General features: G+C 43.1%; 2 protein-coding genes across 2 annotated transcripts; one reads left to right on the forward strand and one right to left on the reverse strand.

Annotated features, from left to right (window-relative positions):
• Positions 1–3,093: 3,093 nt before the first annotated feature.
• Positions 3,094–15,398, reverse strand: LOC113407585 (immunoglobulin gamma-1 heavy chain-like). Its single transcript, XM_029912466.1, has 6 exons — positions 15,176–15,398; positions 7,766–8,104; positions 5,755–6,066; positions 4,315–4,428; positions 4,182–4,234; positions 3,094–3,173 (listed from the first exon to the last, which is right to left on the reverse strand). The coding sequence occupies exons 1-6, from the start codon at positions 15,396–15,398 to the stop codon at positions 3,141–3,143; spliced, it is 1,074 nt and encodes a 357-aa protein (XP_029768326.1). The 3' UTR covers positions 3,094–3,140.
• Positions 15,399–16,052: 654 nt separating this feature from the next.
• Positions 16,053–19,140, forward strand: LOC112106029 (immunoglobulin kappa light chain-like). Its single transcript, XM_029912467.1, has 4 exons — positions 16,053–16,089; positions 16,373–16,705; positions 17,255–17,566; positions 18,986–19,140. Exons 1-4 carry the CDS (start codon positions 16,053–16,055, stop codon positions 19,138–19,140), a joined length of 837 nt encoding a protein of 278 aa, XP_029768327.1.
• The last annotated feature ends 372 nt before the right edge of the window (positions 19,141–19,512 follow it).

Genomic DNA, 19,512 nt, shown 5'->3' on the forward strand with positions numbered 1-19,512 from the left:
GTGCATCTTGGGATAAAGGGGAACAAAATGGCGGTCAAAGCAGTGAAAAATGCTGTAAGAATTGGAAGGATTGACACAGTAGCAATATTCTTGAGTAAACAGGAATTCAAAAGCCCAATACAGACAAATTTAAAAGAGGAATGGCAAAAAAAATTGGATTAATGAAAAAAGAGGAAGATGGATTTTTTTATTTTTTTTTTGTAACTTGTGCCCTAGAGTTAAGGATTACGACATACTTCAGGGCCTGAAGTGCTTTTGTTTTGAGTATTAACTGGCCATTGTCCCCTAAACAAAAATCTTATTCAAATAAATGACACACAGATGAACTAACTTCACTCTGTACGGTGGAAGAATCAATTGATCACCTTTTATGGGTGTGTCAGGGCTTTCATACAGAAGGGGAAAAGCTTGTTGAGGAATTCAAAAGTCTTAAGATAAAAAAAACTATTGTTTTTTAGTAAAAATATCAGGAAATGGAGTATTACTAAAAAGGTGCTGATACATTACCTGAAAGACACAGGGCAGAGCAAGAGGATATAAACCACTAAGTATGGAGGAATTATAGCTGGAGGTGGCTTGATTATTAGTCAAGTCTGCTTCGCCAAGAAAAAGGCTGCAATGGAGGTAGTCTGCAGTAACTCCCTGGAAGAAGGGAGTTTGGGCTGGTAAACTCAGAGAGATGGAGAGGCCAGAAGATAAGAGCAGAGAAGTAGGATGGAGTCCAGGGGAAACAGCAAAGGAGTCAGGGTGCAAGCAGTTATAGGGTCCCTGGATTTGAACCTGGGTAATGGGGAGGTGGGCCTGGACTCCCCTACCAGCCACTGCGGAAGTGGCACAGTCTGGGCAGTGGACCAGAAGACTGCCTGAGACAGATCATCCAGTGGGACTTTGATACACCGGAAGGGGAGGACTATAGTGACCTGGCTGGAGGGCTGAGTCATGAAGGAGTACCTGAAGTTCTAGAGAGAGGACCATACTGTGAGGAAAAGGGCATTGGACCTGGAAGGAGCTAATCCCCTAGGCAGTCAGGAGGAGGCGCCTATTAAGTGTGCTGTGAAAAGTGATATTAACAAACATACAAATATCACTGTTCACAGCATTACTGAGTCCGCAAAAAAGTCACCTTACATAAATAAATTACAATGATTTGGATTTGTATATGTGCATATTTATTTGTTTTTCCTAAAGTTAATTAAGTATTTTAGGAAAAAGTGTCACCAGCGAGAGTTGGTGGCTGCACTCTGAGGCTACCAAAAAATTTGGTGTGAGAACCCCTATTGACTTTTTCTCAAGAACAGTAGCTACCACATTTAATACCATAAAAAAAACTATTAAACAAGGTATTTTCTCCTAGGAAACACTCTGTATAACAGGAAAAGGAGTAAGAAAAATGGTTAAAATAGGTTTTTACTTAACTATTTGAGCTTCAAATGCTTTAATTGTGTTCTCTGTGTTAATAAACAGTATTTGTGTTGGTTATAATGGGAGTCACCAGCGATATTTTGTCACAAAACTGTGGACCACAACTAATTGTTTGTTCCATTCCCCATTGCGCCCATGAAACCCCTCCCCGCTTTTCATTACAACATACCTCTTTGATAAATACAACGCTTCAGGCTCCAGAGCTGTCAAAGCAGCAGGGCGCTAAAATCCTAGAAGGACGCATTATGGGCTTTTCCTTTTTTTCAAACTGAGGCCAGTTCTAAAGAGAAAACTCTGGTCCTGATTCTCATGCACATCAAGGGCCCTGTACAGCCCTGTTTCAATGTGAAAGGGCCTTATGGAGAGCAGTATAAAATGGTCTCAATATAACTGGGGAAAAGACCATCTGCCTCTTCACCGCTAGGTGGCAGTGCAGCAACATACATCCCCATGGCTTTTGAAACTAAATTTGTGTGCTAGTATCTAGTTATTCTTTCACTTGGCCTATGATTTGCCATGATGCGTGCCTTCATTCAGCCAAACCACATACAGTCAGCTAGAAAGGATGGACATGCAGGGCTTCAGCAAAAATTAGATCTAAAAATCTTGTGCTACATGGAAAATGGAAATTGGCCAGATTTTGGCCATACATGTTTTGGGGGATAGGAATGTTCCAAAATGTATTTGTAATGTGTACGGGGTAGAGATGGGGGGAGACAGAGATAACTCTCTCCCCTACTATAAACAATCTGTTCCCTGGTTCTGCACATTCAGTAACTGTCCAAACAGGGAACCAACTTCTCTCTCTCTCTCTGTATTTTCATTTGCTAAAACACTGACAAAAGTGATCAAATGTTTCACAAGTTTGAGTGGGCTGCTGTACAGTCACATCACCAAATAATACCAGCCATGTCCCCATCATAGCAATGGAACTAAGATTTAAGAGTAATTTAAAAAAATACAAATGTAAAAAATGTAACATCTTATTTTTTTAAAAATGATAATAATTGGAGATTATGGAAAGATAATGAAACATCTCATAAGTCTTAAAGCCCCATTCTGCTTTCCAGTGTACCCCAAGCTCCCATCTACTTCAGTAGGACTTTGGGGGGCACAAGGAATATAGGATCAAATCCCTTGTGTAAATATGTAAAACAATCCTGTTTAAAGGCTTGATCCTATGCTCATAGAAGTCAATGGCAATTCTCCCACTGACAATGATGTGGGGATACAGAGCAAGTAATTCTCCACAATAACCAAAAAGAAAACAATTTATTTAAATATGTGGTGTCAAAAATGGTTTGGAGACTGGTACATTATAACATTTCCCTGGGACGGGGGTTCGCCGTCCTCTGCAGCGTGGGGCACGGGTCACTTGCTGCAGGATTCTCTGCACCTTGAAGTCTTTAAACTACAAGTTGAGGACTTCAATAGCTCAGACATAGGTCAGGGGTTTGTTACAGGAGTGGATGGGTGAGATTCTGTGGCCTGCGTTGTGCAGGAGGTCAGACTAGAAGATCATAATGGTCCCTTCTGACCTTAAAGTCTATGAGTCTATAACAAGTTGTATTTTAAGCCCAGCCACCTCACATTTTAGTAGTTAGTAAAGTGCAGACATTAGACTCCGAAATTCTTTCACTTTCATTTTTCCCTCATGCATAGCCTTTTTAAACCCTATAAATAATTTTGTCAGAACAAGTCAGTTAAAAAGGCACTTTTCATTTATTGTACCTCACAGCTGCATACTCGGTCTGGAACAGAAAAAGGAAAGACCAGATATTAATATTCTTAATGCGAATCTATAATCTCATACATTTAACTAGTACTACTTATTAGGTAACAAGACAAGAAACCAAATTCTACTCTCACTCACACTGATGTAAAACTAGAGTAACTCCTCTGAAGTCAATGGAATTCAATTTTATGTCAGTGTAAGTGAGAGCAGAATATTGTGTAGAAGCATTTTACAAAAAAAGAGGTTAGATTCGGATCTGATCTACACTGGCATAAATGCACAGTAACTTCACTGAAGTCAATGGGCTGTTGCAAATGACAGAGAAATATGACCCAAAAGATGCAGTAGTAACCACAAGCTAAATTCTCATCTCCGTTACTGCTGGGATTGGAGTTGCATCAGTGTATCTGCTACAAGAATTAGACCCCCGCCCCCTGTTGTTAGAGCTGTTCCATTCTAAATTCCTATTTTCAGTCTTCTTTCCTTCTCAAAATTCCTAGAAGGATTAAATGTTTTAACATCTAGTCTGGGCCATGATGTGATTTTTTTTTTTAAAGTTTGCAGGCCATTAGTTGGCTTGCTTTTGAATTATGGGAGAGTGAAAAATATTTAGGCCAAATTATGCCAGACCAATGTTGATTTGAATAATTCCACTAATGCCAATGAGGAGGTAACTCGATGTATGACCATGTAACTTGGAGCAACATTTGGATGAATGTGACCAACCGTTCAGACTTTTTTTCTTTTTTGGTCCATGTAAAACTCATAAGCATAAAAAGCACGGCTTCATCCACCACTCGGGCAGGCAGGAATGTGGTAATACAATAGCGCAATTCTGCACCGGCAACCCTACAAAGCAGTTGATGTCTACATTAGGAGGGAAATGAAAGAATAGCTTCTTCACGTGAGGGTCAGAGGAAATCAAGTAATCGGAATGTAGCCACCAGTGTCGGAATTTGGCCAGGACACTAGTTTAACACCCTATGAATATACTGTATCTTTCTGACGTAAAAAAGCACTTTACCTGTGGAAGGTGCCTCATAGGTATTTGATTCCCTGTTTGCACAGCTTTCCCTGCTGGAGAAGAACAAAAGGACAGTTACAGGGATATGTGCTGAATGGCTGCTTCCTAGCAGATAGAGTTATAAACAAGTTACCTCTGGTGGGACACTTTCTGAAGAGCAGGATCAGCAGCTGGATGACGACAAGGATGAAAATACAAGACAGCTCAACATATAACACATAATTGCAGATGAGGCCAGGAAAGAAAACTGCAGAGAGAAGAGAACAACGTTAGGTGCTGAGCAAAGATTTGTTAGTGGAAAAATCCCATTAAAAAGCGTGGATCTGTGTCATCTACTTCTCCTGGAACGCCATGCACAGAAGTGAGGCCTTACCTCCAAAATCCACCATCTCGGGTCATTGTCACACTCCCCACCTGGAGGTGGCACTAGTGGGGCCAGCTGACCACTTGGCTGGATTCAGGCCATTGGTAGTCCGAGGTAAGCTAAGTCTTTTTATTTATTAACTCTGCTTGCCTGCACTGTGCATTATTTTATCAAGAGGTGATTTATTTCAGCCTAAGAATCACTGATCCAGTCTGAGAATCACTGTTCCACTGATGACTAGAGTGAGTTAAACTGAATTAGAATGAAAACCCTTTTAGGGAGCATCATAGAATCATAAATGTTAGAGATAGCAAAGGCCTGTGATTGTAGGTCTTATGTAGTTCACCTCCCTGACTAGTCCCTACAGTAGACTCACTAGTGCTTTATCCAGTCCAACTTTAAATAAGGCTTCATCTTTGTCACTTGAGAGACAAACCCACAACCCAATAGATCTCATTATCGGGAATCCTGGGTATTCATCCTACTTTTTCCTTTGCTCAGTTCACTCCCATTGTCCTAGTTATTCCATCTCAGAGCCCCCAAGCCATTCTCCTGTCTCTTTGGCATTAACACTCCTCAAACACTTGTAGAAGCAGTGCTCAGATAGCGCCTGACCCAAGACTGACTGAAGTCTATGTGACTCTTTCCACTGACTTCAATGGGCTTTCAAGCAGGCCCATAAGGAGAAAGATCTAGGGGCAGTTTTGCCACAGATCCCACTTCTTACCACTGCTCATTGAATAAAACAGAAAAATGGTTTTAAGTGAGAGCGAGGAAAGGCGGGTGACAGGGGAGCTACCAGAACGTTCTCTCACAATTTGATGCCATGGCTGTGTTGGTCCCAGGATATTAGAGAGGCAAGGTGGGTGGGGTCATATCTTTTATTGAACCCGCTTCCGTTGGTGAAAGAAACAAGCTGTCGAGCTACACAGGCCCGGAGAAGAGCTCTGAGTAGCTCAGACTTGTCTCTTTCACCAACAGAGTTGGTGCAATAAAAGATATTACCTCACCCACCTTGTCTCTCCCACAATTCAAGCCCTCTAGGTAGTTTTTATACCTAGTCCCCACTCCCCCTCATTTTAGTTATTTAGCTCAGCAGTAACCCTTTAGATCTGTGTTTTTGTTCTGACGTGAGGTGAAGTTTTCACCAGACACCAGATATAAATGTCTTGGGAGACAGAACAGGTTAGATAGGATATGATACTGGACCTGTTTCCTTGGAGACTGTAGCATTGATGCTTCTCCCCGTGCTGTTCTCCTTGGCTGTACAAGCGCAGATCATCTCCTGCTTCCACGTCTCAGAAGGGATTGTCGTTAGGCTCCAAACACTAAAGACCCCTTCCCCGTCTATGGCTCCAGCATCCATCTGACTCTCAGATGCCTCCTCACCAGTGTCCCAGAGAACAGCACTCCAGGGAGGAGTGAAATCAGAGAGCAGGCAGAGCAGAGGAATGACGGGGGGAAGCTCAGCATCCTCTGGGGTGGAGGGAACCAGGATGGAAAGTCTTGGCTCAGAGGCATCTAAAAGAGAGTTCAGTCACCCAAAATAGAGACCGGAAAGACCTGTTACCTGTAGCTCAGCTAGTCCCTACCCAGCTCCTGCCCCTGCCAGTGGAGAATATTTTAAGTATCTAGTGCATTGTCTAGTCTAGTCTTCCGTGTCTTAAATGGTGGGACTTCCCTTGCACGAAGGGGATTTCTCTTACTAATTTCATCCCATTACACTCCTTCGTCCCACCCCAAACGGTTCCCCTGGCTCCTTGATGGTCTTAATATTCTGAATACGTGCAGAGGGTGGAGATTCAAAAATTAGACACCTCTTTACTACACTGTATTCTTATGTTCAACTCCTGCTGAGTTTCTCGAGTAAAAAGCTTCCCCGTGCAAACCACATTAGTGAATGCCCAGTAAAGAGCCGGATTAATAAAGTTTTATAAGGCCAGCAGGAAGATGCATCACATCCCAGGCTCAGGTGGCTTTCACTAGGTACAGTCCGTGAGCGTGCCTATGAGAAGGTAGGATAGTACTAACAGCTAGCACTGTTGCATTTCTCATCAGTAGTTAGAGATCAAAGCACTCTACGGAGGCGAGTCAGAGTTATTACCCCATTTTAGTTGCAGAGTGATGGGTGGCCAATGATTCAGGATTACAATCCAGGTTTCCTAATTCACAGTCTCATACAGTATCCACTACCTGGATTGTTCTACCTCTTGGCATAAACCACTGATGACTTAAAACTGAAATGGGGTGGGGGTGGGGGTCAGATAATCACAATTGCAAGATTCTGTCTCAGAACCAGGGCCATAACCAGGACGGGGCAAGCGGGGCAGCCACCCAGGGCGCAAAGCTACAGGGGTGGAAAAAAGGGGCGGAAAGGAAAGATCGGATCCCTCCTGCCCCTTCAGCTCCCTCCCCCTGAGGGCCCCAAAGGCTCTGCCAAGCCCTTCAGGGGCCCTCGAGGTCTCTCCATACCTGCCTCCCAGGCTTCCCTTCAACCACAGCTCTTGGCTTCCCATGTCCCCCTCCCCAACTCCCGCAGTCACTCCCCCCACCAGCTCCCCTGCACCTGCCCCAAGCCACCCTTGTCTTTGTTCCTCTCTCTCCCCTGTAGGCTCCTGTCCCCCAGCTCTCCGAACCCCTGGTGGCCCCACTGCTGGAGCTGCCCAAGCAGGGAATGCAGTCAGCCGCCCCCGGCCCCTGCAGCGGGTGCAGCACGCCCCCTGCCCCCCGATCTGGAAGCTGGGGGATCCCCAGCACAGCGAGCCCCAAAGCCTGGCACTGGGCGGTGCAGGCCGCTAGCAGCAGCAGGGGGCTTATAGGCGTGGCTCATCGTCTGGGCTCGCGGCAGAGGCTGATGCTCGGGGGTCTGGGCTCAGAAGCTCACCGCAGCACCCCACAGCCATTTTTATCCCTGTGGGAGCCTGGCTGGGAAATTCTCAGGGCCAGCAGGAGGCAGAAGGGCCATGACTCAGTTGGCCTCCACTTGCCCTGACCCTGCTCTGCTGTGGCTTGCCATGCAAAGGCCTGCGGCAGCTCCCAGGGATCGGCTCTGGAGCCAATGGCTGGGCCATCCCCGCAGCAACCCCAGCCAGCCCCCAGCCACCAGGGCAAGACAAAAACCAGTAGGGCTTGCCCCAGGCGCTAAAATGCCTAGTCACAGCTCTGCTCAGAACCCCTCAGACCTCTGGAATGTCATTGTCCCAACCCACTGGAAACTCACCTGTGACAATCAGCCTGGTCCCATTCCCGAAGTTCGGATGTACATATACAGCAAGGCCACAGAAATACACCCCAGAGTCATTTCTTTGTACGTTGCTTATAATCAGAGTAAACGTGTTTGCCTGAATGTTCACTTTACTGGAGTATTTTTCATGTGGAAGTGCAGCAGACTCATAACTCTGGTAAATCCCGTGCAAACTTCCATTCTGAAGCTCTTTGTACCAGTACATATACTGTCTTCTTGTTGAAAGCTTACAGTGTATCTCTGCAGTTTTTCCAGAGGCCAGAAAGATCTGTGCTGGGCTCTGTTGGATCACTATCCCTTCCTGTGAAGCAGTCACTATAAAAAGAAACATAAAAACATGAACACATGAATCACTTGTAAGAGACTCACCCTTTGCAATATATGCAATATAACATGGCATCTGCTCCAAGCAAAATGCCCATTGTTTTAAAAATTGGGGTTGGGTTAACTTTATTTTTGTACTTATGCATTTTCTTAGGATTCATATACACTATAGGAAAATTGATGTATTTTAAACGAAACATACGTTGCTGAATTTTTTTTCTAGTATAGTATTTTTTGCTATATTGTCAAGTGTAGCATAGCTGTAACATAAACAATAATGACTGCACGCATGGATGCTAATCAATCCCTTTGCACATCTACATCACCTCTCATCCAAAGACATTGAAGCACTTATCACAATTAATTAAACCTCACAATCATACTAATAAATAATATTTAGGGTGACCTGACATCCCGATATTATTGGGACCGTTCCAATATTAGGGGCTTTGTCTTATATACACAACTATACCCCCCCAAAAAAGTGTCCCGATTTTTCACACTTGCTATCTGGTCACCCTAATAATATTCAGCACTTAGAGCCTGTCACATGATAATCAAACTGCTTTGCAGCTATTAATGAGTTAAGCCTCACAATTTTCCTGTGAGATGATGAAATATTATCCCTGTGTACAGCTGGAGAAACTATCACAGGTAAGTGGAGAGATTTGGCAAGGGTCCCACACATCAATGACATGATTTTGAATAAAACCCAAGTGTTCTGACTCCTGGGTCCTCTGCTCTATCCACTAGACTGCACTCTCCCATTCATATTAAGCTTGAATCAGAGTTAAAAACAATAAAATTAATGTTATTTGACCAAAATTGTACATGAAAGGGTGTGCTTTGACATTCAGGCTTAAAATCATCTTTTTGATTATCTATAAAAAAAGACTAATGCCCCTGGAAGCCTATATAAAATACATGAGCATAAAAGAGAACTGGATTTTGAACAACAATCCATTACAGTATCCAAAATGTTAAACTATATTCAAGGTGTTGTGGAGAGCACAACACATTATTTCATTACCTCTCTTAGGATTTCAGCTGGTGAACTAAAACATATGACTGTTAACTCTCCCCATCAGCTCCTCTTGGTGTTACCCGTATTTCAGAAGATCTTTGCACATGAAAGTAATTTTTTGTAGCAAGGTACAAAACAAGCATGAAATATCAGGCTAAAATACTTACTCTGCAGACAGAATAGAATCATCCAAATGATCTGGTAGGACATTTTCTGGCTTTCTTCAGTCGTGCAAAGTTGATGCTCTGAGAATGGTAGATGCCTGTTAGTTAATGGATCTCTTGATGAAAGACTTTATCACGTGGAGAGGAAGATGTCATATTTCCTCTTAAAGTTCTGTGGGGGCAACATGTGTGACAAAGGAGAGGGCCAGGAGATATTACTAACCCCATTCAAAATCTTACTCTGACAGCCAGCAGGGCAAATCTAGGGAATAATATTCAGTTGCCTCTAAAATTCATTACACAACAAATCTCGGGTCTGACTGTGTGACAGCAGAGTGTGTATTTTAAAAGGAATTTTTCATCTCATAATTGGATGGATGGGACAAGCCCTTCTTTGGACTGAAACTTATGTGGATTATTTTCTGTGCTTCAGGGTTTCAGACATTCAGACGTATTTGGGGGATGTTAGCCCCGATAGAAAGAGAATAAGGTGCGTGGCTCTGAAGAGTCGCCCTGATATTTTATCAAAGGATAGAGGAAATCATTGAAGAGGCTGGTCGTGCACTATGGAAGTGTGGGAAATGTACAAAAATACATTAGCTTGTTTGTTTAGTTATTATTGCAGATGAAATAAATGTTTTGGGAAGAGACCCAGTGGGAAAGGAATGGATGGGTCTAGAAAATGGAAGTATACGGTTATTCCAGTTGAGATCTTTGAGACATAACCTAATTGTGGGTCACACAGGTATGTGCCTAATGCATGTTCCTTGCAATAACATTCAAAATGAGTTAGAGAGAAAAAAGAACTGAAATACCCACGAAGATATTTCAATTCCTTTCTTGTAAATGTGTATTCAGAAACACGGTCATCTTACATATTTGAATATTCTAAAAAACCATTTGGAAATCATGTCTCATTGATGTCTATCTCATGGGAAGTTTAATACAATATGGCAATACTCGGACCTCACTAGCCCATGTCCCATATATGAGACTCCGGCTATTTCAACACCCATGAAATATAGGAGAAAACAGCTACTACCTGAAGCTTGTCTGTTGCATTTGTCACGGTGCTTAGAAATGTAAAATGTTATAGGAAGTAGCTGTGGATGGTTAATAGGCAAGTTTAAATTTTAAAAACACCTGGTGCATTTTACATTTTATAAATGTGATCAGTCTAATTGGGAATACATCACTTGGCTTCAATATTTTTTTTTTAATACAGCTACTTGATAGTTTGTGGATGGCTTAAAAAAACACACGACATCTTGAGAATTTAACCTATTGGCCAATCTCCTCATCAAAAATAGGCTAAAGCAATCTGAATGTTTGGTAAAAATAATTTCAAAACTTTTCTCATCTCGCCAACCACCTGTACATTGAATTCCATCCCAATGGGATATGAACCAGCAGAGATACTATGCCCTAAACACCAAAAGTTAGACAATACTGAGACACACTTTATCCTAATGACGTTTATACTATTACTATTTTATTTGTTACTTCTATAGTACTATAAGTATTTATAATACAGGTATGTTAATGATGTGGTGCTGACATGCCCATATGAAATTCCTGTCAATCAAGCCAATAATCTGTGCTATAATTGTAACAGAGAAGCAATTCAGGCATCTTGGTAGAGCTGTATGGGCGAAGATTGCAATGCTGTTGATTATGCTTTAACTGTTCCTCATTTTCTCCCTTCACTGCTACTAAATTTACTTACTTGTATTTAAAATAAAAATCCTCAACTTTTAAAAAGCTGCAGCAAAACCATAGAGTGCTCTATGGCTACTGTTTATCTGCTTGGTCCCTATTCATTCAATTAAAGGAAATGCAAAGTATTTCACCCAGTTGCATTTCTTTTATATACATTCATTATAAAATTGTTCTTCACTAATAAAGTCCAGTGGATGTTAAATGTTAAGACAAAGTTTAAAGCTACTGTAGGCACTCGATTTTTATTTCTATGATAAAAAGCCGCTAACCCAGGGTCTAAGCTGTTCTAACCAATTTTAGAAAGGCAGTCTGGAATATCTGAACTTTTAGGAGTACATTCTTCAAGTTGATACACAGGAATTTACAATGCAAAACCCCTTTGTTAGAAGATGATTCAGATTATCTCAGCCAAACAGAAAGCATGATTGTGTTTTCAGTTACCCAGCGTGTTTGCTGCAGCTAATAAATATACTCTCACTCCCAAAGAACACCTTCCAGGAAAGAGAAGGGCTCATTCGACAGCTCTTTTCTTTTACATTTGAAAAATGTATTTATGAGGCTATCCATGTCCATCGACCCTTCTGCACTTGGGACACTCTTTGAAGTGCATGTCCCTGTAGTGTAGAACGTTGAGTATTTTTAACATAGATCAGTCGTCTATCTCCAGGTTTTATCATGTCGCCCACAGCTAGTGTATCTGAGTACCTGTCATATAAAAGTAATAGCAATAATAAAGTCTCTAGTGGGCTTTAAGAAGTCTCTGGCTCTCCTCCCTACTGGGAATAAAAACTGAATTTAGGGTTGGGATTTTGTTTTTAATTTTTTATATTTTATTATTTTTGGTTTGTTTACTTAGTTAGGCTAATTTGTTGCAGGGTGATGTTTTGATGGCTTGCAGGGGACGGATGGGGGGTTCTTTGTCTGGTTCTTTGTTTTTGTTTTTTTTCAGTTAGCTGGGCTTTTCGCTTTGCTTGTTTGTTTAGTTGGTCTTTTTGAAGGGAACGGGGTAGCTGTGTTGTGAGCATCAAAATCATTTGCAAAAGCTCCGAGCTGCTTGCTGGGTTATTTGCATCTGCCTGTGGACAGTGTCAACTCACTACTTTTGCCACTCTTTTTTTGTTTGTCAGAGAGCAAAACACTTTATTTTCTTGTTGTCTGTAATCACTTGTTGTCTAACGGTTTCACCACAAAAGAACCAGCCTTTGTTAATGAACTTCCTCGCTCACTGAACCACGGGGGGAAAAAATAGCATACATGTTTTTGTAATGTAGATCTAAATATACCTCCTTATTTTCTCTCTTTTTTCTTCTAAAGATCATTTTAGCCCATCTGCACAAAAAGACGTTACGAAGCATTTGTAGCTCTGTGGCCCTAGTCCTGCAAACACTAGTACAGACATGTGCTAACTGTATTCCCAGGAGTAATCCCATTGATTTCAGTGGGACTCCTAAAGGGAATAAAGTTAAGCCCTGGCATACGTATTTGCCTAAAACTGTATTTATGAGGGCTCAGTGGGCCATATCATGCCTTCCATGAGAAGATAGCACAATATGGTACAATACTCTTTGCATTCTCTGTCCCCTGTGACAGTGGCTCTTAACCTTTCCAGGCTACTGTACCCCTTTCAGGAGTCTGATTTGTCTTGCATACCCCCAAGTTTCACCTCACTCAAAAGGTACTTGCTTACACAATCAGACATAAAAATACACAAGTGTCACAGCACACTATTACTGAAAAATTGCTGACTTTCTCATTTTTACCATATCATTATAAAATAAATCAATTGGAATATAAATATTGTACTTACATTTCAGTGTACAGTATAGAGAGCAGTATAAACAAGTCATTGTCTTTATGAAATTTTAGTTTGTACTGACTTTGCTAGGGCTTTTTATGTAGCCTGTTGTAAAACTAGGCAAATATCTAGATGAGTTGATGTACCCCCTGGTAGACCTCTGAGTACCCCCAGGGGTACACGTACCCCTGGTTGAGAACCACTGCCTTATGGCATTTTCCCCAATAGTGACAACTGAACCTTAAGAGATTTGGAGGATTAGCTGGGATATGTATCTGTCTGAAATGCTTTGGGTTGTGATTCTGCAGTCCTCACTCAGGCAAAATTTCCACCTACATCAATGGGAATTTTGCCTAACGAAGCAACAGGCGCTAGCCCTGAGTTTGGAAATAGGGCTGAAAAATCTGACCCAGACATCTGATCCCAAGAGACTCTCCGCTCCTTGTTTGAGTCTGGCCGGAAATACTGTGACTCTCTGCATGGCTTATCTATTTTTGTTTTCAGCTCGGAGCCGGGAGATAGGAAACAATTTTCTCAACTTCACCAAAGGGGGTGTTTCAGTTTGGGTTTAGCTCTAATTTAGTGCAAATCGTTTACATATCTCTCACCATCACCTGAATGTATCTCATTTAAATAATTCATATCAGTCTTACTAATGTTACCCAGAAAGCCTCTTTAAACCATTTCGAACAATGACCTTCCCGTGAAAGCTCCCGCGTGATGTAACATATAGTTGTAAAGTGGGGGTCCAACTCTTTAATGAATGAATCTGATTTAGCCTTAGCTGACACCCGACAGAGGGGTTGACCTTTCCTTGCAGCATAGGCATCTGCCTGCCTTTGTCCAAGTGCTGTGGAGAAGAACTGGTCACAAACTGGGGTGATTTTTACAAAGACATTTTTGACGTTTTGTAGGAAAAATCTAAAACTTTTTGGTTTTTGGGTTTTCAACAAATAGTCGAAATTTTCCGAGGAAAGCAGATATTTTTTCAGCAAAAAAAAATTTCTTTCAGATCCACTTTTCCACTGAAAATGGTTGCGATGGAAAATCTCCCATCAGCCTCAAGGTCCTGCTGGGCTCCTTACTAATTTGATGTGTCTGAGTAGCACCACTGGTGAGAAATGCCCTTTTCCGCTTTGAGCTTGGTAGGAGACTTCCCCCTTTCTTTCAGATGATGAACTAACTGGCCATAGTGACCCACATGTTCACTGGTTTAGGGACAGACAGAGGAAACAAGAGGTGGGTTAAACAAGCAACAAACTAAATGTCATGGCACAAATAAGGAGGAGATAGCCAGAAAGAAGATCAATAGTAATGGAAGAGCCCGATAACAGGCAGAGAGGGGCATTATATCCTCCTTGTGATGGGGTGTATAGACCCTACAAGACAGCAGACACTAAAGGGTTAAGACAGGAAGCAATCACTTCCCCAGCGGCAGCTAAATGGCAGGTTTAACAGCTGGGATAAAAAGCTGCAACCCGACTGGAGTGGGGCAGCTGCCAGAGAGATTCTGGGTACGTCTACACTGCATGGCTGATCCAGGTCAGCTGACACAGGGTTGCAGGGCTCGGGCTGCAGGGCTATAAAATCTCAGTGTAGACGCTCGGGCTCTGACACCTTCCTCTCTTGCAGGGTCTCAAAGCCTGGCTCCAGCCTGAGCATCTATACTGAGATTGTATAGTCTCACAGCCTGAGCCCAGCAAGCCCGTGTCAGTTGACCCTGGTTCTGAGACTTGGCGCCGCAGGTTTTTTATCTCAGTGTAGACGTACCCAGAGAGGGACCGGGGGGGGGCGGGGAGTTCCACAGGGTCAGATGGGAAAAAGCTACCCAGGCAAATGAATTCCCTGCCAGTACCTGTCAAGTACAGAGGTAGGAAGCAGCTCAGGGAGGCAGTCGGAGATTTAAACAAAAACAAGTCTTTTTGACTGCCTAACATAGGATCCCTGGTCTGGCACCCAGAGGAAAGGGCATGCCTGGGTCCCCCTGCCATCCCCTCGTGGAAGGGGGTAGAGATTGGTGAGACACCAGACCTGGGTGGCAGCACTAACTTTACTTTTTGTTCCTGCTTTAATTTCTTTTGCTTCGGCCTGCTGAAGAAGGGACTGAAGAAACCTGTAAAAGGGCCCCACCAGAGCCAGGGGTAGGAGAAGCCCTAAGGCAAGGATTCCACCGGGGACCAGCAGAACTGTGGGGTGAGGTCCCGTACAACCCCTGAAGGAGAGAGACCCGGCTGGAGTCTCGGAGGAAGGCTGAGTGATACAGCTTCCATCCCAGAATGGAGCACAAGAAACTGAGGCAGGGGTGCAACCATGATTCTACAATGGACCACCAGGGGGCACTCCAGGACCGAGTCCCCTACCACTACGCACCTCAGTCAGGCCACGTGCCATGGCATAGGTGGCATAGCAGGTTCTCATAAAATCCATGACACCTCTACAGCCTTGTAAATGCGATGCCAGAAAGGACCAATCCTGCGCAGATTCATGCCCCAGTGGGTGTTCTGGATGTGCACAGGTTGCAGGATTGGATCCAACCTGCAGAGTAAGAAGATTGGTGACATGGCAAAGTCCAACCTCTCCCATATTCGGGAAATACATAAAAGGAGGCGTTAGTTCTGTCATTTCTGAAACAAGCTGCAGCTTTCACTTTGGTGATTTAAATGGCGAATAAAGTCCTCCAAGCCTGGCCTCCAAATGATCATTACTGGTTAGTGTTATGCTGTCAGGAAATACAGAAGGATGGGTGGGTGCAGGAAGTAACTCCCTCATTTTTTCATGCCATGTGCTGGATGCATTGTACCTTGCAACATTGGCACATTAACCAACGTGGCATACTATTCTGACCCTTTAGAACCCAACACTGCGTGCTGTATTTGGTAGAATATTTTCTTCTGTGTTGTCCTATCTTTGGGTATTTATACTTATCATCATTATGAGCCAAATTTTCAAAGGCATCGGAATTAAGGGCATAAATACCATAGAAAATCAATGCAACTTTGATGCTTTTGAAAATGTACCCTACAGTATCTCGGGGTCTGATATTAATTCATCAACAGTCAGCAAGAAATACAGCATCCTTTGTGGGTTCCTCCCCCCTCACCTACCCTCCCCCTGCCCCCTCCCCCAGTCAGTTGATATCCATCTACACCACAGCACACTCTCCTGGGCCGTGTTCTTCATCAGAAATGACCCTTCACTGAAGCAGCGTGTCAGACTTTCGTTGTGTTTTCTACAAACATGCTCTTTGCCAAGTATCTGATTTTCTCTTCCATGGGTAAAACTCCTTGTGTTACTGAACAGCATTCAGAAAATAGCCAGTGCAAGAGGATGTGGACTTTTGTGGTAGCTTAGGAGAGTTTTGCTGCAGTTTAGATGCACTTCCATTCACTTGTGCTAGCTTTAGCATGGTTTCTAGTAGTCACGCTGCAGCCACTTTTACAGAGCATAAGTATTATCAGACTAAATAAGTTTTATTCCGGAACCATCCCATTTGTCTATGGCAGAGAGAGACTCAATGAAAGCTGACTAAAACGACATAATCTGTTTTATTTCTGCAGTGTTGGGAGCACAGTTATCTCTGTACCCGACTCAGCAATTCCTGTTTGTCGAAATTAGTGCTACGGCAAAGATCCCTTGTTCTTCCAAAGAAAAACTGGAAGGAGGTGGCATTTCGGTTTATTGGTACAGGAGAAGAGAAGGTGAGGGGCCCACCTGCATCAAGAAATGCTTAAATGATCAAAATGTAAGTAAGTTTGCCTGCAAACCCGAGACACACGGCATGACACTGGAAATCTACAACGTCCAGCAGAACGAGACTGGTGACTATTACTGTGCAGTTAAATCCAGCAGCTATCTGATTTTCGGCAATGGATCCACACTGATTGTTGGAGGTAAGGAAAGATAATGGTGTAACGCAAGGGGAAAAGGGATTAACAATGCAGAGATGTTTAAAAAAAAAAAAAACCCAGGAAAATGGAACATGGTACAACTTTCAAAGCTGAAATGGTTGAAAAGGAGAAACTAAGCTGAAAAATAACAACTAAATGTCGCCGCTTAGAAGCAGATTCTGCATTTTTAGGGGACTCAATTAATTTTTTCCCTTTAATGGTCAAAGATGGCAGATTTTGTTTAAAAAAGCACTTTAGTTTTACCCTCATCATTATTTATTGCTGCCAGATTGTTTTGGACCTAACAGCCACAAATACATCTAGTAACATTTATTCTTTTCTTTTTGCAGAATTTTTTACTTTGAATGAATCCCCATCTCATGAGATTAACGGCTGGTCCGTTACACTAGTGTAATTGTATTGACTTCAGTGGAAGTGTACAATTGTAACAAAGTAAAATTGGTGCCTTTAATTAGATAATAAACAGATGGTAGGTCTGTTGTGAGTCAGATGCAGGATGGAACAATAAATTCTCTGCTTTATTCTGCTCAGACAGCTACACCGCGAGCAGCTGCGTTTTGCTTCTGGTTCCATCTCCCCACAGCCTCATTTCCACTGGGATGGTTGATCTGGCTTGCATTGTCCACGGAGTCTCCAACCCAGTCCAAATTTCCTGGAATATTTCTGGGGATCGGCAGGAACAGGCACGAATGCGATCACTGAAAGCAAAGGATGGATCCTTAATGCTCATAAGTCACATTAGCATCCCAAAAGACACCTGGACCAGTGTGAAAATTTTCACATGTGAAGTCAAATTCAACTCTTCTGGCAACAGAGTTAAGAAAAGTGCCAGGTATTTTGAACGTGAGTGATTTTATATTTGCTTCTGGAACTAAAAGAAATCACGACTTTACTTAACGTGCAAGGCGAGTAAATAACGGATGACACAGAGAGAAGGCTGAAGTGTTTAATGCATTTTTTGCTTCAGTCTTCACTGGAAAGGTTAATTGTATCCAGTTGCTTAACACAATCAATATTAACAAAAAGGAGGAAGGTTCTCAGGCCAGAGTAGGGAAAGAACAGGTTAAAGAATATTTAGATAAATTGTATGTATTTAAGTCAGAGGGGCCTGATGAAATTCACCGTAGTGTGGTAGAGAGAGAGTGCTTGGAGCACTGGGCCTGGTGCAAGACCTGAGGCCGGACCTAGAGGCTGTGAACCAAAGTCAGGCTATGTATTAAAGCAGATGCTTACAAGTTCACTGTCAGGTACATGAACTTGGCAAAGTTGCTAAAACATAGCAAGTAGGAAGTACTAGGCACTAGATATTTACGTAAATACATTCCAGAAGGCTAGTACATATCCACCCTAATCTAGTACAAGATGAGATGGTTTGACAGAACAACAAATAAGGATGTTTTGTCCGAGATATTAGGAACAAGATACAAGGGGAAGTAACAAAGAGATGCCATGAGACACATAAGGTGGTACGGAAGTTGTTTATCTCCGTTGTTTGTCTGTGTCTATAAATGTTGGGGGACCTTGCCTTAATCCTTTGTGTGGCCGAAGGGACAGCAGAAATGCCCACTGCTGACTGAGCCGCTCCTGGCTAGGGGGCACTCATTGGTTAATGTACTTGTGTGAGTCGTTAGGACTGTGACTTGAGGACAATAAACCTGGCCGAGTGCCTTTGTCACCAAGCCGTGCCTGTAGTCTTTCCCTCTGAGCAATGTAGAGATCTGCTGAATTCACAGGCCGCGCTCTCTGCTGGTGCTGATAACGCCAGAGCTCCAGGGACAGGAGCACTGAGCAGCCGTAACAGCTCAGCAGCCTTGAGTCCACACCTAGGATACTTAAGGAAGTAGCTGATGCAATCTCATTAGTGATCATCTTCGAGAATGCATGAAGATGTTTGTAACTTTGAGGTTCTAGTGTAGCTAAGAACTTGAACATGCTACCTAGGGAGGTTGTGGAATCCCAGGAGGTTTTTAATAACAGGTTGGACAAACGCCTGTCAAGCACGGTTTAGGTTTGCTTGATCCTGCCTCAGCACTGGCGCCTGGACTTGAGGTCTTCTCGAGGTCCCTTCCAGCCCTACATTGCTCTGATCCTATGACTTGTAAACTACATGGGTGGAATCCTGGCCCCACTGAAGTCAATGGCAAAAATCCCATTCACTTCAATGGAACCAGGTTTGTAAATTAAGCCAATGAGTTTAACGAAACGGTGCAAACATGACTGTCCCAGCTCCTGATGATCCACTGGAGTCTGCTTCCTCCACAGTCCATCCCAGCTGGTGTGTGCCGCAGATATTGCACCACGTGGTGGCAGTTTTCCTGTTGGGGTTGATGGTGTCTCTGAGTCTGGCTTGGATTCGCCGCTGTTCCACTCCAGGTAATCAACACATCACAGTCCATGCTAGATGGAGAGACCTATAGGCTCAGCAGCCCTATTAATATTTGGGCTGACTTCTCACACAGACACAAACTGAAAACAGTTCTATCAGTCCCTTCTGCTCGGCCTTGCTGAACATGTTCCTTCCTGCTGCTCAGCAACTCTTCGGTAGAGAAAAGCCCTATATTCAGCCAGGGAGTCACTGTTGCATCTGAGGACTGACACACTATTTAGATCAGTCATCGTTTGCTTTATCACCCCGGGCCAATTTCTACCCGAAACAAGCAGGTGAAACTCCCATGGGAATCTCTGGGCAAATTCCATTGGGATGTAAATTACACAGCAGAGGCCTGGTTACCCCATGAGTTGTAAATGCACAACTCCCATTGAAATAGCAGGATAATCTGACTCTGGGT

This window comes from Terrapene carolina, unplaced genomic scaffold (assembly GCF_002925995.2).
Source record: "Terrapene carolina triunguis isolate 2854851 unplaced genomic scaffold, T_m_triunguis-2.0 Scaffold227, whole genome shotgun sequence".
NCBI classification, from domain to species: domain Eukaryota; kingdom Metazoa; phylum Chordata; order Testudines; family Emydidae; genus Terrapene; species Terrapene triunguis.